Source organism: Anas acuta, chromosome 4, assembly GCF_963932015.1.
Source record: "Anas acuta chromosome 4, bAnaAcu1.1, whole genome shotgun sequence".
In the NCBI taxonomy this organism is placed as follows: Eukaryota; Metazoa; Chordata; class Aves; order Anseriformes; family Anatidae; genus Anas; species Anas acuta.
Window position 1 is genome coordinate 32,153,163 of NC_088982.1, and position 19,188 is coordinate 32,172,350.

Consider the following 19,188-nt stretch of genomic DNA (forward strand, 5'->3'; position numbering starts at 1 on the left):
TAAAAGTATCTTTCCAGTAGTAAGGATAATTTACTGCCTAATCATGGGGTTCTTACCTAAAAGGACTCACAGTGCAAAATTGCTGAACTGCATAAAACTAATTGCGTACGTGAGCTTCAGCGCTCGAAAGTAAAGAAGGCACCAATATAAAAAGAAACTTTACAAAGAACTTCTGGGTGATCCTAGAGCTACAGACCAGCAAGTCTTACTTCCACAGAGAGCAAATTGGTAGATATTACAGTGGAGGAGAACATAGAAAGACGTGCCAATAAACAGGATGTACAGAGGAAGATTTGATGTGACTCTTGCAGACGGATGTCATGACATGATCCATTGAGTTCCATCAAGAGTCAGCCAGCATGTAGGCAAACATGACCCAGATGACATAATGTATTTTGCTCTTTGCTTTTTAAAAGTCTTTTGATAGAATCCCTCACTGAAAGCCCTTAAATTAGCTAGTCTTTCACACAATATTGGGGAATGTCCTCCTGCAAGTAACTAACTAAAAAAATTAAAGGGTAAAATAAAATGATGGCTTTTTACGGTGGGTAGATGCTATCAGTGAGCACTTCTGTTCTGCAATGTGCTTTTTAATGCATCCCTAATGGAAAGGAAGAATCAGTAAGATATTTCCATTAAATCATTTTGTACTGCCTGCAATGTAAGTGTTTCTCAGCTCCCTCAAACCAAAGCTCTGCACAAGCACGGAACCATTAATAAATATGTGCCTATATAAAAATGTGTTTCAAACTGAAGGTACAGCCTGCTTGCCATTCTTACTGGCCACCAAATACAAACTACAGAATCTGAGTCCCCACCGATCCCATAGTAGATCACAAGAGTGTAGGGATTTCCCTGAATTCTTCAAACTTATTTATTCAACATTTGAATTACTTCTTTCAAACCCACTCAACAGTCTTGGGGTCTAAATGAAAATTCACACTGTTACTTTGCTCTTGAAACAGAAAAGAGATTTTGTAACACTGCATCACCTGCTAGTTACTCACCTCACCCAGTTTGTAGTTTCTGCTAACCTTATAGTACCGACAGGGCTCTACCTAGGAAATGCACTATCATCCCTGTAAAAAACACATGGCTTTCCAAGCAGCTCAGCTGCACTAGCCACCATCATATCTCAGTATTCTTCTGAAAAGGTTAAATGGCTTTCAGCTCATGAACACCAGAATTTCTGAGAAATAATTTCATTCCAGTTTTATCTTTTTAACTTGTTAATCTACTGAGGAGAAACGTGAAATAATAATTTCCCACCACAGAATATTTCTATGAAGAAATAACAAATAAATAAGAAATAACATTGTAGTGAGTGACAACACAAAACTACTAAGGAACAAAAGAGAAAGTCACTCTAGATATTTTAATATTTAAAGCTATATATATTTTTTGGAATTTTTTATATTTGATTTTAAAACTTGAAATACTCTTTTAACTAACTTTTTAAGTAGGCGGTATTAAATGTTAAACCAAGATCACATCGTTTATTCAGGTTCTGGAAACATTTGCGCATCTCCAAAACAAATTCACGTAGAGCTTTGTTCATGATGATAACTGTGAGAGCTGGTTTATTTTTATAGACTGTTGCTAAAGCACTGGTGGACTAAAAATAAGTTCTGTCAAACAATGATACTGTATTGTCAAAATCTATAACAAACAAATACTTTTCATAGATCATCCAAATCAGGGGAGTGAAAATGAACTGTTATTTTTGAGAAATAATAAGTGAAGACTTGATATAGATAAAAATTCAGAGACATCTAGAGCTGTTAAGACACTGGCCAGGGGTGAGGAGGCATGAATGTTCTAACGACCTTAGTTTCTAATGATATATAGTATGCATGTAAGGTTCGCTAGTCTACAGTTTTCTAGATTGGCTGTGGAAGGCTTTTTCTCATTTGTAATCTATGAGAGACTGCGCGCCCTCCATGGAGGTTGCCTCTCTTTCAACTCGAGGGCCTTTCTGAATTCTCTCACTTCACTTGCTCTGCTCTTCTGAAGCTCAGTGTCCATGTGCTAAGTGTTACTAATCTGGCTGTTCTTAGGATATCAAACACAAGAAGTCAGTGATCTCTACTGAACAGTCTTTACTTGTGTCTTAAGTTAGTTCTCACTTGTTATTTAACACTACTGACACAAACACACCTTCTTGAGCTTTTCTTCAGCAAGACCAGTATGACATCTATTTAAGTTTTCCATAAATGGCTGCCATAAATGAGAATGTTCTCATGGTACAGCTGCACCAGGTTACAGGCGAGCACCTGCTATCTGGCATCTTAGCTGTACTAGTTCTTTCCTTAATCTCAACTATCAATTGTTGAGGAATTCAGCTTTCCTCCCTTGATCTGAGGACTGATATTGCAGCCTACTGGTGCATTTTTATGCCCTTCTTTGTATTCATTTATGTTGGTCTTGTGTCCTCCCTACTCAGAATTTCCAGACTTCTAGGTATTATGGAACTTCTCGGACACACCACCACTCCACAGAGTCTCAATTGCATGGGGCTTTTTTAACAGTACGTAAAGCCACAGCATCTTTGTCTTCTCATTCCATTACATTCCTGTATTTTTTCAAGATTCCTTTTATTTGAAGGAAAAGATCCCTGTATTTTTTTTTTTCCTGAAACACTGCACTGATTTAAACGCATGCATAGGTTGTTTTCATTTAACACCCTTACCTAGCACTGTGTTGATTTTCCTTTGTGTTCTTATTTTCTGTAACTTGTATCCTATTCTTTACTGGACACAGGGATATCTTTTGCACACATCTTCCAAAAATACCCAAATGTTCAAGTTAGTGTATTTCTTGTCTACTAATTTTTTTTTTCCACAGACCCTATTTTGGCAAGGAAAAAAACTCACACTTATTCCCATTGTATGCTAGCATTGCCAAATGACTTTTGGAGACAGAACACTGTCCTGTACGTGTAGATGCTCCACTTTCCCAAAAGAATCCACAGTGACCAAAAAATTTAAGTCTACCTTTCAGACATGATGAAACACTGAATTATCTTTGTCCAGTCTGGAGCTCCAGGCTGGAAGGAATATTTCTGAGAAATACTACTGAACTTAATTAAACTTTTTATTTGGAAATTATCCCAGGATCTTTTAACTCCACCCCTTAAGTCAAAGGAAACAAATCCTCAATGATCAAATTCCAGTTGAGTCAAAGTGATGACTATAATCTTGACTACACATACACCTGTAGGACCCCAGTTACCTTCTCCTACACCCTTGTGTTCATTTACTGGAAATGAAGAATCTCTCAGGCATTCGCTCCTGCTGCTTGCACAGGCAAGAACAGTTCAACAAATCCCTCTGTTGGTTACAAGGTAAAGCCAGCAGGTGAGTCTAATGCAAGTGCACAACCCACCAGTGTGTACCAACACGTAACACCACTGCTTACAAGTCATCCACCAGAACAGTGAATGTGTTCAATTACAAAAGAAAATAACTAAACAAGCAAACAACAGCCCTCAGTAAATCAAAACCCACACTCAGGATTGGAGAACGGAAGAACAAGACATCTGAAGACCACGCTGTATCCTCAAATTATATGGAAGCACATTAAGTTTTTCCCATTGTTTCTAACTGACCTAGTACAGAAATGGCATAGAAAGAGAGTTACATATGGCAACAGACCACTGAACATGCAAATATATCTTTGAACTATTTCAAATTCATCCTCAACTATAAGCGGTGATGAGAGCAAAATGTCAGTCAAGGAAGAGTTATATTTATGGAATACTCATAAGTCACTTGGTGACCATGGAAGCCCGTGGCTTTTCAAATACAGCTTTACTAACGCAGAAAGATGTGCATCATAATGGATTTTGTACAGCGTGTGGGTTTGCTCAAGTCCTTACAGTTCAATTGAGATGTGTCTGTTTCTCAGCTGTTCCTCATCATATTACCAGCTGCACAAAGCATTTGTGGGCATTTCACAGCCATGGTCCACTAAACCCTTGTAGCCATTGTTTTTTTTTTTTTAACTCCTTTGAAAAGGAACAGAATTGAAACTCACTGGGTGCTAGTGCTCTGTATACTAGTAGTAGAGGCACATCTGCAGCTGAAGCTGCAATGAAGATGAATGAATTGATATTATTCATTAAAATGCAAGAAAAAAAAAAGTGATGTTACTATATATAACATGCTGTTTATCAAGAGATTAGACAGATTCCCACTGTACAGAGCCCTGTAACATGTGATGAGCATCACCTGCTAACGTTGTTAAAAGGTACTTAAAGGCATCCACAAGATAGGATAGACATCCTGAAGGGAAAATCTTCCCGTGCCTTGCAGTCACTAGTTCAAGGCAGAAAGCACCATTGTAGGAAATTCAGAAACACATAAGCACTTGAATATATTTTACCTCCATAAAAAGCCCAGTTCCTTTAAATTAAGTAGCTTTTCAGAATTGAAGTTGTTATAAATCCCATATGGAAGGCCATTTTTAATTTATTTTTTTAAGAAGATCTTAAGAGTAAGATCTTATTTTGGCAGCAGCAAAGGTCATAGGCAAGCCTTGGAAAAACTGCCTCAGCTAAGACTCCCCAGCACTTCCTACTATAACACCATCTCTTCAGCTCTTAAAACTTTACCAAGCTACAACTGTTTAGACTGAATTTTTCCACACTGGACTTCAGCCAATTTTGAGAGACATTTTTCAGACTTAAGTTTTTTAGCCTCTTCCGATAAAGAAACTAGGGAAAAAACACTGCTCTTTACACATTAATGAATTCTGCTGACCTTTCCAACAGCTTGAGAGCACTAACTCTTCAGAAGCAGGGGGTCACTGCACACATTTTTTCTTTTTTTTGCCAACACTGGAAAAATCCTCCTGAACTTGGCCAAGTGTTTGTACATACTTCTAATTTATGTATGCAGAAGAGATTTCAATTTAAGCAACTTGATCACTCGTCCAAACACTGTACAGGAGACAGGGAAGCCGTGTATGGGAAGCATTAAGTGACTAGAAGCAAATTGGAAAGACATGCAAATGAAGAGCCAACATGACAGCAGAACCACATGGGCATAGAAGAGGGGTAAAGGGACTAAATAGCAAAGGCTGTCTGGTAAGGTGAAGGAGTGGGGAAGCAACAGCAGGAGTTTCATCTAGGAGAAAATGCAGGGGGCAGCAAGCCAAGTCTGCACATTCCTCTCAAGAACTGGAATGAAACCCAACATTGCTGTCTAGCAGACAAATGGTGAGACCTGCTATCTGCAGAACTAGAAGTAATACACCCTATTTCCCTGTGGGCCTCAGAGAAGATAACTATGTAGTTATCTTCCCTGCTAAAATAAAAATCTTAACTCAAACTACAGAAGTCTGTTGGATTGGAAGTTATCCATCCAGATAAAGAGCAACATCTGCTTTTTTCCAACTTATTTAAAAAAAAAAAAAAACAAAAAAAACACCAACACAACCCAAAGAATTTACAAGCAATAAAGCAAAGTTAAAGAAAATCAAAGACTGCAAAAAAACAACACTGAAAGTCTGTGCAATTTTAATTAGGCTTTTCTGTGCATGTTTTATGAGGGAGTTTCTGAAGACACAATCACATAACTTATATGAGATCCCCATTTTTTTTTTTTTTTTTTTTTTGCAGCAAACAATGCTCTGAAAGTTAGTTAGCATTGCACGTGAAAAGGAAATGCCATCTACGGACCTTTGTTGCAGAATTTAGAAGCTGCACAATGCAGGCAGGGAGTTACGGACAAGAAAGGACAACCCTACAGATGATGCAGTTACAAGCTGCACTTGAAAACTGGTTGTATCCCTGCTACTGATGCAACCCATTGGGGATGCCAGGAAACCATGTACCCATGTAACAGCTATCCTGAGGTCACAGGACTCTGCCAATCAGCAGAATTATTTTGCAGATGAACTAGGGCTATACTTGGAATAGGAGGGGCTGTTGTAGATGGCAATGTGAGAAAAAATAGTTGATTAGGTTTGTCTCCAAATGACTGCCAAAAATGGGTAGTTACATTTGTCTGCTTTCTATGACTCAGTTCGCTCAAGTAGAAAATACCCTTATCTTCTTTATATTGTAAAGAACAAAATGGAAAAATGAGATTTTTTGAATGTAACTATTCATGTAGTAAAATAAATTTAGTCTCTGTTGATACCGTCCAAGGCTATCTTCTTTTAATGTCTTTGCCTATAGCTATGCAATTCTAGCAGCTGCTAGTCATGGCATAAGAGTAGAGATAGTTGGGGCAACACCAGGAACCTGCTGGTTCAGATTACAGTTACCACTCTTGTACCTTTTCAAAGATTTTTACCCCCTGAAGTTGCATCATGACCCAAGTGCAACTCATAGCCTTCTGCAGCTACCTCTCTACTCTAGCTCTTTCACAATCATAGATAAGACACCCTTCCACCCCACCCAACCAGAGAAGAAGTTATTAACATTTAGGAGACAAAACCACATGGGACTAATATTCTGTTAGTCCTCACCTCATTTTGTGGAACAATAGCAAAAGACTGGATGACAGCTGCCAGTGGAATTCAAGTCTGTTCGGCCGTATCTGAAGATGACAGGAAGCAGTAGGTAGTACATTGGATATAACAAGGGCTGGTATGGCCTAGAACACCCAACAAAGCATGCACAGTGAAAGACTGATAAAAGGAATCTGCCTGTCCTAAACACAAACCAGAAAAACAACAACAAAACTACAAGAGCATATCCTAAGTTAGATACATGCTTTTTGTTCTCCCATGGAAGCTTCTGCCCATCTCATGTATCAGCCACTGCCTCCCCCTGTAGGCAAATATTTTCTTGCTGTTCGAGTTTAATGAAGAGATTTATGAGAATCTTTTTAGAAGAGTTTAATGAGAATCTCAATAGAGATTAATTTGCAAATATCCATATCTGAGATGTTAAAAGGAAATAATATGGATGAAATACCCAGTGGGAATGTCAATACTGTATATAACAAAATGCAGCAAACTGATACTTACTGTCAAGACCACGCTAATGAGCTAGCTCTAATTCAGAAGGTAGGATACCAGTGTTAACATGACCATGCTCATATATCCTGCAAGATAGTGTGCTAAATCACTACTCCGTTTCTTGTAGCACACTTAGTTCAGTTCCCTCCATGAGAAACTGCATTCTGCAAGGCAGACAAGCACTGGAAGTCCAAGGCAGTTCAGAAACTGCCTTATATTCCTATTTTTTTTTTTTTTAAACCATCAGGCTGCAGATCTGCTCAGTTTCTTGAGAGGAATTTCTTTGTTCATTAGAACTGCATTATCCTGTTCTCAGGTAATGTCCAAAAATCTTGATGCGTTCGTATGTTTTGTATAGCTTACCCAAGCACTGATCAATTAATGCTGGACTAAATGATACCATCAGTTTTATCTATATTAAAGTATCAAGTCTGCTGTCAAGAGCACGGAATATGGTACTTACAAGGTCTAGGCTGAAGCAAATGGAGGTACACTAGCCAAATGAAAACATTAAGCCAACTAGACAGGCTCATACTATGTCCCTATGGTTTGAATAGAATCTTCCAAAATTCTTATCTTAAAACACAACGATAATAGAATCAGTGCTTTTTATAGTGCCCATCTTTTAAAATTTCAGAAGAATCTGAAGAGGGCTTTTTACTTGAAAACCTTGAAAAAATTTATGTTAAGAGAAGTTGTGTCAATTATGCATATTACTTTAAATTTCAATAAGGGTAGAAAAGGTGAGGGCAAGGCTATCTCATGGCTTTCACTGGAATTAACCAGAAGTTTAATAATTCAGTTCTCCCCCCTCTACTCCCCCTCTCACACATACCTGGGAGCAATTTTCCCATTTTATGTCCAATTTAGAGTAAGAAGCACCATTTTTAGGTGACAAATGTGAGAATTTAGTCATATATACATATATTTATTTCATTTCCCCCAAAGTGGTAACGAGGACAGTTACCTTGATCTTGGATTACGCAGTCTGTAGTGACAAGAGGAGAAACCTGTCCTCTTGTGTTTGTAGCATAGATCTGCCCTCGCCTAGAAGCTTTGTCCTTTTCAATTACTTGAATCTGATGGATAAGAAGCAAGAACAGTGTGAGAAAGGTTGGCCATGCATTCAGTTACATCCATAAAGAGTTAGACTAAGTAAAACTATTGTCTTATATAGAGATGCCATAAACCCATCGCATACAAACTTCTAGGATAGCTAAGAACTAGAAAACTATATAGACACAGCTGAGCAGTGTAACTCACAGCTACAGTTGCCTGTTGGAACCCTGCAGAGGTAACACTACACATAGGGGCTGGCCAGACCTATATACAGTGAACAACGGAGTTGTTCAAAGCATGTTGAATGCTGGAGTCAGACATTTTCAGGCGAGTCTAGCCAGCAAACTGAATAGAGTGGCTGTGTAAATAAGCCTTGTTACTGAATCTGGCCTTCCAAGCTCCAAGATCAAACTTGAGTGCATCACCTTACTCAGATGTCACATATACCAGGTTATCTTTTGTATGGCCATATTTGTGCCAGACGCTGTTCTTAATAAATGAATGTGTGGGTAATTCATTTGACTGGAATAGTGGGAGGGGTTGGCCATCAATTCCTCCCCACTAGGCTCTGTGCACAGGATGGTTAAAAAGTGATCGATAACCTACAGAGAGTACCATCTTCCTAGCAGAGCTATATATATGTCAGCACTGCAATTTAGAAGGTAGCATTCAATCCTTAAGAAAAACCTGTCTGACCATGAGGTAGTATGTCAACTCTGGAACTGTGTTTTCACTCCCTGAGTCGTACTACCATGTTGTGAGCTCCCTCCTAGAAAAAAAGTAAAGGAGAGCAATCACAGAAAACTTCTGGTGAAGCAGCTCTAATCATGTGCAGGTTTATTCTGGTTGAACACTAGTGAATTATTTTCACTAAATGCTCATGAAGCTGGCTTTACTACTTAACAAATTCTCTTTGTGTACACTTTCTATACTGTCACTTCTGTAGTCCCTCATGCTTAAGTCTGATACTTCTCAGGTACAACTGAAGTTATATAAACGGATATATTGGTCCATACCATAAACTGGATCACTGAGACGATACCACTATTCCTTCTCATCCTCAAAGGAGTTATCTTTTCAGCAATCCATTTTAGTGTATAGCCTAACAGCTGTGAGAAAGAGGAAGGAGGCAGGGAATTTCTGAAGCTGCCTTTGCCACTGCTACTAGTATGCCATGCAATTGTATCTTTACACTGCACATGAATTTCTAATAATAGCTGGGGAACTTCAGAAGCCTCTGCTGGAAAGCAAACAGAAGAAAAACAAAATTAGTCAGCATGGAGTCTATTGATCATTGTCCAAGAGGTATTTCCTAACATACTGGAATTAATATACAGCCTGTAACATTTTCATTCTCCTTAAAGTTTTTTTTATTGCAATTTAAATACACAATACATTCCTCGGAGCTTGTTATATCTTCTGCTTGATTACTTTTCCCTGCCTGCTTGGCTTGTATACTTATCACTAACTCTTGCATTAGAAGGGATAAAAGCTTTGTTCTAAAAAGGTCTGCTGGCTGAAGGAAGCAAACCACTTTCAAGACTTAGCTCTGCAAAGGATCAATGCACCACGGTATTCTGCAGTTAACTGACCTAAATACATCATTGTTCTTGGAAATAATTGTTGACAAAGCCCAGATGCTAGTTTTCATAGATGTTGTCAGAGAACATATCAACCTCTAACATATGTAAGAAAATATAAATCAACAATGGCTACAGATAAGAAGTAAATTTATCTGGCAACACTACTGTAATTGTGTAATGTAAATATAACAAGAGAAATACACATGGTCATACTTATTCCTCATTCTGAGTTAGCTTTTTGCCCTCTGCAGACATTGACCCAGATCGTGTTTCTTTTAAACATGTCATTTTGATCCTCTCTGTGCTGCTAAAACAAACCTTTTAACCTATTTTAACATCACTGTCATAGTCAAGGCTGTTTATTCTGCATGTGTAATTGAAACAAGACATCAGTCCACGCTTTCGTGCCAGACCTCCCGCTCCCCTGATGACTTTTTTTTTTTCTTAAATGTATTACACAAGATGATTTTGTACTTCTTAAGTAAAAGCACCACACTGAAACACTAAGAATGGTCAGCCTATTCAGGGCACTATTACCTACATTTGCTAATTATACAGAAATTCACTTCAGGTGGGCTTTGTTGATTTTTTTTTATTATTTTTTTTTTATTTTTTAAACCACAACGGTGGCAATTACAGTTGTTACATTAACCTCTAAATGATTACCTACCAAAAAAAACCCAACATTTTTCCAAGATATTTTCAGTTTTTCAGTAAAACCATCACTGGATAAAACAAAGGAAAATCCCAATATAAGGAAGCAAAGCTACACCCTACTAAACAGGATCAGGATTTTACACAAGTGATTTTCCCCCCTGCTGGTAAAACACAAACCCTTTCCCGTACAGTAATACTGCTTCAGAGGAATTGAAGATTCCTCCACCCAGACGAGCTTACAGTGTGGTGGTTAATGCATCTAAGTAGAAAGTCCTGCGTCAAAGCTACAAGATAGCCTGCTTCAAGAATCCTGACTCTCCAAGGACCTTTTAATCTGTTCGGCTGATCACCAAAACCTGTGTAAGTGCATGCATCAGTGTGCTTTCCCCATGAGCTCAGCACATTTCCCCCTCCTACTTTGATCAGCTGTTTCCAATAAAAAAAAATAAGGTAAATAGAGCCTGCATCTGACAAGTTATTCCTTTGGGTAATAATTAGACTACTTTATTCAAGAAAGATTGACAATCCATATCTTGTTTTATTTTTCCTCTAACACAATTCTAAAAAGAAAAGGCTTTGTCCCACCAGTGCACATTCAGGCGGGCTTCAACAACTGAGCCTTCTGAACCCATAGGAAGCTTAAGCATTATGTACACCCTGAACTACTGAAATCCTTACAAGGGTGGAAAGATGCTCAAGCAAATAGTTCTGGTTGCCCAAGGAACTCCTGCAAACAGTGACGCAGCTTTTGAGCATGGGACTTCTCAGCTTTTCCATGCTTGCAGTTTTACAGTTCACATACCTGTGCTCTGCACCAGTCCTACTTTAGGTGTCTACCTGTTACTAAGTTTAAGTCTTGGATCTTCTTGGAGTGGAAAGGAAAGGTGACCAGCTGCAGAGAATGCTAGTAATCCTTCAGTACTCCTTACTGTCATAAGGAGAACCTTGTTGAGAATTCCTATTTTAACATACTGACTTGTGGGTACGTCCCATGCCAGCTGAAGTTATAAAGCCTCATCAGTTATAAACCTAGCACTCTGTACTACTCAGTTATTCCAAACTGACAACACAAAGTAAACAGTCGATGTAGTTAAGACTACACAAAAATTGCAACATAACCTGTAAACCAAGCCATGTAAATGCAATGGCATTAAATGGAGCAGAAATTTACTTTCATAAAACATCAGTGCCACATTACTTACTGGGCTTGAAACAGAGTCAGGATCAAGCTTCGTCTGCTGTGGACCTGAGAGCTGTGCTGGACCTCCAGGAAAGGCACTAGGGTAAGACAGATGAGATCCTGCCATCGCTGTACAGTTACAAATGATCATTAATATAAAGTACTTAAGCTCTGTTATCAATTTAACATCAGTTTTTGCCATACAAATCATTCTTACTTCTGCTAAATGCAACTTCTCCTTCCTTTCTGTTTTCAGTAAGTACAAGAAAAGGGTTATTTTAGCTCATGCAAGTAAGGTAATTAAAGGTAAGCATAAAACTAGGTGTGACAGCTCTAGTTCCAAAACTTTTCAGTTATATTTTTTTGAGTATTATTAAAGTTTTTGCTATTATATAGCAAAGTAGGATTACTGGTAGAGGTTATTACAGCTACTCAAACCAGACCTTTCATAGGATGGCTTTTATTGGAATGGACCTTAAAGACCATCCAGTTCCAACCCCTCTGCCACAGGCAGGGACTCCACTTGTTCCAGTGCCTCATGACCTTCAGAGTGAAGAATTTCCTTTTAATCTAAATCTTCACTCTTTTAGTTCAAAATCATTCCTCTTTGTCCTACCATTATCTTCCTTTATAAAAAATCACTCTCCACCTTTTTTTATAAGCCCCCTTTAAGTACTGAAAAGCTGCAATGAGGTCTCCCTGGAGTCTTCTCTTCTCTAGGCTCAACAGCCCCAGCTTTCTCAGCCTTTCTTCACAGCAGGGGTCCAGCCCTCTGATCATCCTCATGGCACTCCTCTGGACCAGCTCTAACAGATCCACATCGTTCTTGTGCTGGGGGCCCAGACCTGGATGCAGCACTCCAAGTTGGGCCTCATGAAGGCAGAGCAGAGGGGGACAATTCCCTCCCTTGACCTGCTGGCCTCACCTCTGTTGATGTGGCCCACGACATAGTCGGCTTTCTGGGTTGTAAGTGCATACTGAAGGTTCATGTTGAACTTCTCATCCACCAGAAACCCCAAATCCTCCACAGGGCTGCTCTCAGTGAGTTCTTCCCCCAGTCTGTGCTCATGTCTGGGATTGCCCCGACCCAGGTACAGCACCTTGCACTTGGACTTGTTGAACCTCATTAGGGTCATGGGGGCCAACTTCTCAAGTTGGTCTAGATCCGTTTGGATGGCATCCCTTCCTTCTGCTGTATCAACCGTACCACTCGGCTTGGTGTCATCTGCAAACTTGCTGTGGGTGCACTCAATTCCACTATTTCACTGATAAACACAATAAATAGCACCGGTCCCAAGATGGACCTCTGACGGACACCACTTGTCACTGACCTCCACCTGGACATGTAGCCATTGACCACCACTCTCTGTGTGTGAGCTTCAAGCCAACTCCTTATCCACTGAATGGTCCACCCTTCAAATGCATCTCTCTCCAATTCAGAGATCAGGATGTCATGTGTCAAAGGCCTTGCAGAAGTCCAGTTAGATGACATTGGTCAGTCTTCCCTTGTTGACTCATGAAATCACACCATCACAGAAGGCCACCAGATTGGTCAGGCAGGATTTGCCCTTGGTGAAGCTGTGCTGGCTGTCTCAGACAGCTCCTTGTCTTCCATATGCCTTGACAGTGCTTCCAGGAGGATCTGTTCCATGAACTTCCCAAACACAGACTTGAGGCTCCATAGGTGAGGCCTGTAGTTCCCTGGGTCCTCCTTTCTATCCTTTTTTAAAAAGGAGAGTGATGCTTCCCTTTTTCCAGTCACCAGGAACTTCACCTGACTGCCAGGACTTTTCACACATGATGAAGAGTGGCTGGGCAATGACATCAGCAAGTTCCCCCAGGACCTTGGGATGCACAGCATCGGGCCCCATAGACTTGTACCTCTTCAGTTCCACCAGGTCTTGAACATGTTCTTTGCTTACTGTGGGAGGGACTCTGCTTCCCCAGCTCCTGCCTAGAAGATCAGGAATTCAAGAGATGTGTGTGGGAAACCTGACTGGCAGCAAAGACTGAAGCGAGGTTGTTGAATACATCAGCCTTCTCCATGTCCCTTGTTATCAGTTCTCCCTTCTCATTTATCAGAGGATGTTACACTCTTCTTGGCCTTTCTTTTCTGGCCAGTGTACCTCCAGAATCCCTTAATATCTATATTAGTTTATTAATAACCCCTTTAACAGGTTCATTGGTGAGCACCAGGTCCAGTAACACTTCTCTTCAGGATGGGTTGCTTAATACCTGGATGAGGAAGTTATCCTCAATGCACTCCAGGAATCTCCTGGATCACTTACAGACTGCTGTGTGGCTTTCCCAGCAGAAATCCATGTGGTTGAACTAGCCACCCATCAGGATGGGTGCCTGTGTGCGTGATGCTTCTTGCAGCTGAAGCAGGAAGGTCTCAACAACAGGCTCCCCTTGATCAGGCAGCCTGCAGGAGACCCCAACCACAAGGTGTCCTTCCTGGGTCTGGTCCTTAACCTTTACCCACATGCTCTCAGCCTGTCTGTGGCTGTTTCTCAGAGCCAGCTCTGTGCAATCTATCCATTTCTCAACATCCCTGCCCCTCCTGCCCCGCCTGTCTCTTTTGTAAAGCTTGTAGTCCTTGATTCCAGTGTTCCAGATGCATCAGTGAGAATCAGTCAATGCAAACCAGCCTAGTTTGATAATTAAAAAGCCAGCTAACTGATTTACTTACTTGTGACAGGTAAGAAAGCACATTCTTTGTATTCAATTACAAATCTTTATTGCTATTGCTTTTTTACTATAGTAAAGAGGAGTATCTAGAAGGAGTATATGACTCCTTTCTGTATCTTGTGCCTTTACCCAATACTGAACAAACACTGTTTCTGACACAAATTAATCTTCTTTTTCTTTTTAAGTTCTCAATAGAGTGATGAACTTTTGAGCAAAACTATATCCTGCCTTGAATGCACTGACAGGCAATAACAACTTCCATTCTACCCAAAGGCAATTAAGCTTTCATTTTTCCAAGACAGCAAAACATCAGCTGTGAGTGGTCACAGTTCCACTAGTGATTCTCAATACATTTGTTTGTTTGTTTTCAATTAGATGCCAAACATCATTCTTTACCTTGCTGAGGATGATATCCAGGCCCTGGAGGCTGTCCTGGAAGCTGTTGCAAGTTAGGATTCCGGGGGCCAGATCCAGGGGTCCCATCTTGTCTGGCCATAGTAGGCAATGAAGGTTAATCACTAAGGCCACTGAAATTATTTGCTGGTGGAGGAACCAGGTGGCAAAGCCATTTGCTGCTGTGTCAGAGGTGTTGGCTGTGGACCCTGAAAAGATGCTGGATGCCCGGAAGATATGTGAGAGCTCAGAGTAGTGCCAGGACCTGAGCAAGAAATTATTTATCAAATGAGTCAAAAACAACAACCTACTAACTCTGTGTGAAAGACATTCTATTTTTACTCCATATATTTGTAACATACGGGGAATATTGAGTTACATACTGACATGCTTCATTAAGCAGATTCTGAATGTCTGTTCATAAAACAAATCAGACCTCACAGCTGAAGTATGAACTGATTCGGATGTTCGGTTTTATTTCCTTCAGCTCTGTTTTCAATAAAACCCTACAGCTGGGGTGGGTGGGGAAAGGGAGAAGGAGGCCAGTCTTCAACAATTCTTGATTGGAATACACATAAATCACTATTGGCTTTTGATTTAAATGTAAATTTTATTTAAATTCTTATTGTGAAACAACATTCTTTTTGGCTTAATAATCAATTTCTCTTACGTATTTTTTTTTTTTGTTTTGTTTTGTTTTGTTAGTTTAATCTTCCCATTTCACCGTGAAAAACTAAATGGAATTTAAACCCACTCAATCTGTTTTACAACCATCTTCCAGTTTTGATGTTAAAAGATGAAATGTGGAAATTATTTTGCATGCAATGGTGAGGAATAGTTTGTTGCTTGTAAGATCCAGATTCCAATTAGAATTAAGAGGACCCTGCAAGTTGTTTTCTTTTTGAGACTTAAAATCTATAAAGTGTTCTTTACTTTATAAAACATGCATTTTTAGTCAAACATCCCCCAAAAGACCTATGGCAAATTAATCTTCAAAAACGCTAAAAAATAGCAAATTAGGTTTGGAGGAAAAAGACTAATGTTAGTAAACAAATATTAAAATTTATCTTCTGTCAGACTTGTGAACTGAAAAAAGTGTCACATGCAAATCATGCTCAGGTTCTCCACCGGTACACACAAACATTGCTCCAGCAGCATCACAAGCCATGAATTTCAGTGCTCAGCCAAGTTACACAAACTTAGTCTTACCTCTAAGCAAAAATCAGAAGAATAAAACCTAACACAGTGGCATAACTATAAAGACCCCAGGTCTTCAGTGGTCTGAAGAGTATCTCAACATTCCCACATGTAACAAGATCAGCAAGAATGTTACATAATTGTTGCTGGTGGCAATATAACAAGGCAGGAAGAAAAACAGTTCTTTTTGCTCTAAATAGTATGAGTCTCTGCATATGAAGTGCTGCTGTAGAAGTGCTGGGCCACGCTTCATCCTGTATAGAACTATCTGACTTAATCGTGCACTTGCAGTTCTGTACACCAAGGCTGAATTCAAGTCAAAATTATTTTTTAAGGTGAAGAAGCAAGTTTTCACAAGCCATTGTGCAAATGGAGGGTCAGACCCCTGGCAGTTACACAACTTTCATTAAACTCAACTTAGTAATCTGTCAAGTCAGAGAAGGAACAATGATATAACATCAGTGCAGCTCCAACTGAAAAGTTCATCTTTACACATACCTTATGATACAGCCACTAAAGTGATCTTAGTTTAGTAAACTCATCCTTATGAATGCCCTGGCCACAGAGAAACAAGATGCTAACTAAATTCCACTGCTTTCCAGTCAAATGGTAAATTTGACCAGGAAATACTCAGAAAAAGCAGATTTAGCCAGCTGTCAGGACAGTGACCAAAACTTAGGGAAGAGAATCAGTATTTTGCTGGGCTGGTCATGTCACCTTGACTTTCATTTTCCGTGTTTTCAGGACAACCACTCTGCTTCTCCCTGTCCATTTGTACTTTTTTTTTTTTTTTTAAGAACAGATGACCAGTCTCTGTGGGTCTGTTTTACACAGTTGTAACACACATACAAGAGGCTTCCTATTCCGATGCTTCATAAAACATATGCATGGCTTTACTTGGACACAAATAACTTCACCACAACTAAAGAAGCACAAAAGCAGAGTAAGGCTTCAATCAATTGAAACAAGTGTGTTTTTACATGAAATTAAATTCACTAAAGTTAAAATAGCTATAGGTACATGAGCTCTAATTTTGTCACTCATGGGAGGTCAGCAAAATAATTAACAATTGACAGAATTAAGAGTTAAGTGCATCTACCCACTTACAACCCACCCTGCAATACAATCACTCTGTAATCAAGCTTGTCCACCCTTTCCTTTCATCCCCTCATACCATAATTTTTCCAAGATTCATTTTTACAGCTTCAACCTGTCCCTAGTTTTCTCCCTTCCCCACTCCTATCTCCTTCACTGTTTCCTGTAAGTTCTGGAGGCAGGAAAACAACACTTAAATTCTTCATAATTAATATCAGACCAACTGACTGAGCAAGAGAGCAGCAGTCACCCATCTGAAAAATTATATCAAACCTGCATTCTAAAATGTCTTTAAAGTACCCTACAGATCCTTGGCTGTGATCCCACAGCAACGAAGCAAAGGCAAGAGAGGGGAAAAAACCTACAGTTATATAGGCATGTACCAGCTTCTAGTCAAAATTCACCAGCAACTATTATTTTTTTAAATTATAGTATGCCTAAAGTTTGCTGAAATTAGACCAGTTCACTGAAATTAGACCAGCAAAACAGGCTTCACAGAATCACAGAGTCATTTAGATTGGAAGAGACCTCCAAGATCACCCAGTCCAACCTCTGACTAAAAAGTGCTCCACTAAACCACATCACTAAGCTCTACATCTAAACGTCTTTTAAAGACCTCATTTCTATGCTCTTAAATTTCTTTTGTTGATGTTTTGTTTTTTAAGATCTCAGCCACTACATTCTCACTTACTATACTTGAAAAATTTGAAGCCACATACCAAGTTAAAATGAATGAAACAGAAAGGAGAGACAGTAACAGTCTGGTTTATCTTTTGGATGTCAAATTACATCATCTGTAGCATGATTTCATTTGTAAACAGCAAACAAGCCATCTGCATATAAAAGCTACCCAAGTTCCCTTTCCTCATGGAAGGTAACTGTCCCCTAAGTGGTCAGAAAGCAGATAGGCTCCACTTACTGAGCATTATCCAAACACATCACTCAGCAAGCAAGCTTAAGTAGTAAAACATCAACCTGTATTTACAGGCACATTTGTGCTCAGGAATCTGGTTGGACACAGGTCCTACTGCAAAGAATACAACCCATTTCTGAGATCCTCTTTGCCATTAACACATAGGAGTTGAGAAACATTTCTTTATTCCCAGAATTTTGTTGTTGTATTAACACCTGTATTAGGTTAATCACAGCACAGCACTGAGCACTGGTGCCTACTGCTTCCCGGATATTGGAATTCACACGCAGAGGTCAGAATCCCACTACCAGGCATCTTACATCAACACCTGGGCACAAACAGTAACACAGGCAAAGCTGGGGCAAGATCCTATTGCGTCAGCAGTGTAAAGCTGAGCACCATGTGTTGACATAAGTACAATGAAGAGATGCAAAACACCAAAAGAGGTACAAAAAGATGTCACATAAAAGCAGATTGAAACATATTTTAAGCCAATTTCACACCTGGTTGAGGCGCTGCATATGAGGAGTTGGGACTGTCATAATGCCCATACCAAAGTGAAGAATTAGGTGGTCCAAAACTTTTAGAAAAGTCTCCCACTCTTGGCTGGGATTGGGAATACGGAGGAGCCACAACATAACCTTGTTCACTCATGCTGGCAATATTCTTCCTCCATGTATGGGGTTCTCCTTAATGAACTGCAAAATAGAAAGCGACACCTGTTACTACTCTTCACTCCTTGGACATTTTAAAAGGCTGAAAATTACACTTCCAAAAAAAACTTTAGACAAACCTGGAGGCAAAAAAGGATTTGGAGGTCAGGGGAAAACAATGCTTTTACATGTATTTGACTGCAACTGGTTGGCTGCTTTCCTTATCATTGCATGAATTCAAACAATTCACTGAATTTATCTGAACAAGATTCCCCTCTCCCAGACAAGAGAAAAACTGTAACTAAAGGATGTATAGGTGGAAGAAAACATCTCAAATTATTCTCTTCACAAGGAAAAAACAGACTTCTGCTACACCTGCAAAACAGACAGTGAGTCCCACATGCCAGATACCAGGTACTTTGAAAAATCAGGAAAAGCAGAGAGAACAGAACTACTAGCAAATCCTTCTCCAATGCTAGCAGACTTGTTTTAGATGAGGTATGGAACATAGTACCAGCTCTTCATCAAACCTTCTACATGTACATCATCCCCACTCCCAGCAAGTGAGTAAAAGCTTGCTTTCAATGCTGGTGAAACTGTGAATAAATTACAGGATGGACAGAGATCTTATTTCCAGCTGTCTTCCACATTACTGGCCCAGATCTGAGCAGGCTTTTTTCTTTCTAAAGGACTCAGTAGTGTGATGAAATAGAGCACAAGGCATTCCACAAGTGAGAGGCTGTTCTCTGAGGGCAGTATGGCCTCAACAGTACCATATGATGTCCAAACTGTTACCAG

General features: G+C 39.7%; 1 protein-coding gene across 1 annotated transcript in view; it reads right to left on the bottom strand.

Moving 5' to 3' along the window:
• Positions 1–19,188, bottom strand: part of SEC24D (SEC24 homolog D, COPII coat complex component) — a 117,928-nt gene that overhangs the window by 25,342 nt on the left and 73,398 nt on the right. Inside the window, 5 exon segments of the mRNA XM_068680618.1 lie at positions 6,475–6,602; positions 7,937–8,048; positions 11,471–11,577; positions 14,536–14,797; positions 18,241–18,435. Of these exon segments, the coding sequence (XP_068536719.1) occupies positions 6,475–6,602; positions 7,937–8,048; positions 11,471–11,577; positions 14,536–14,635 (447 nt within the window). The 5' untranslated portion in view covers positions 14,636–14,797; positions 18,241–18,435.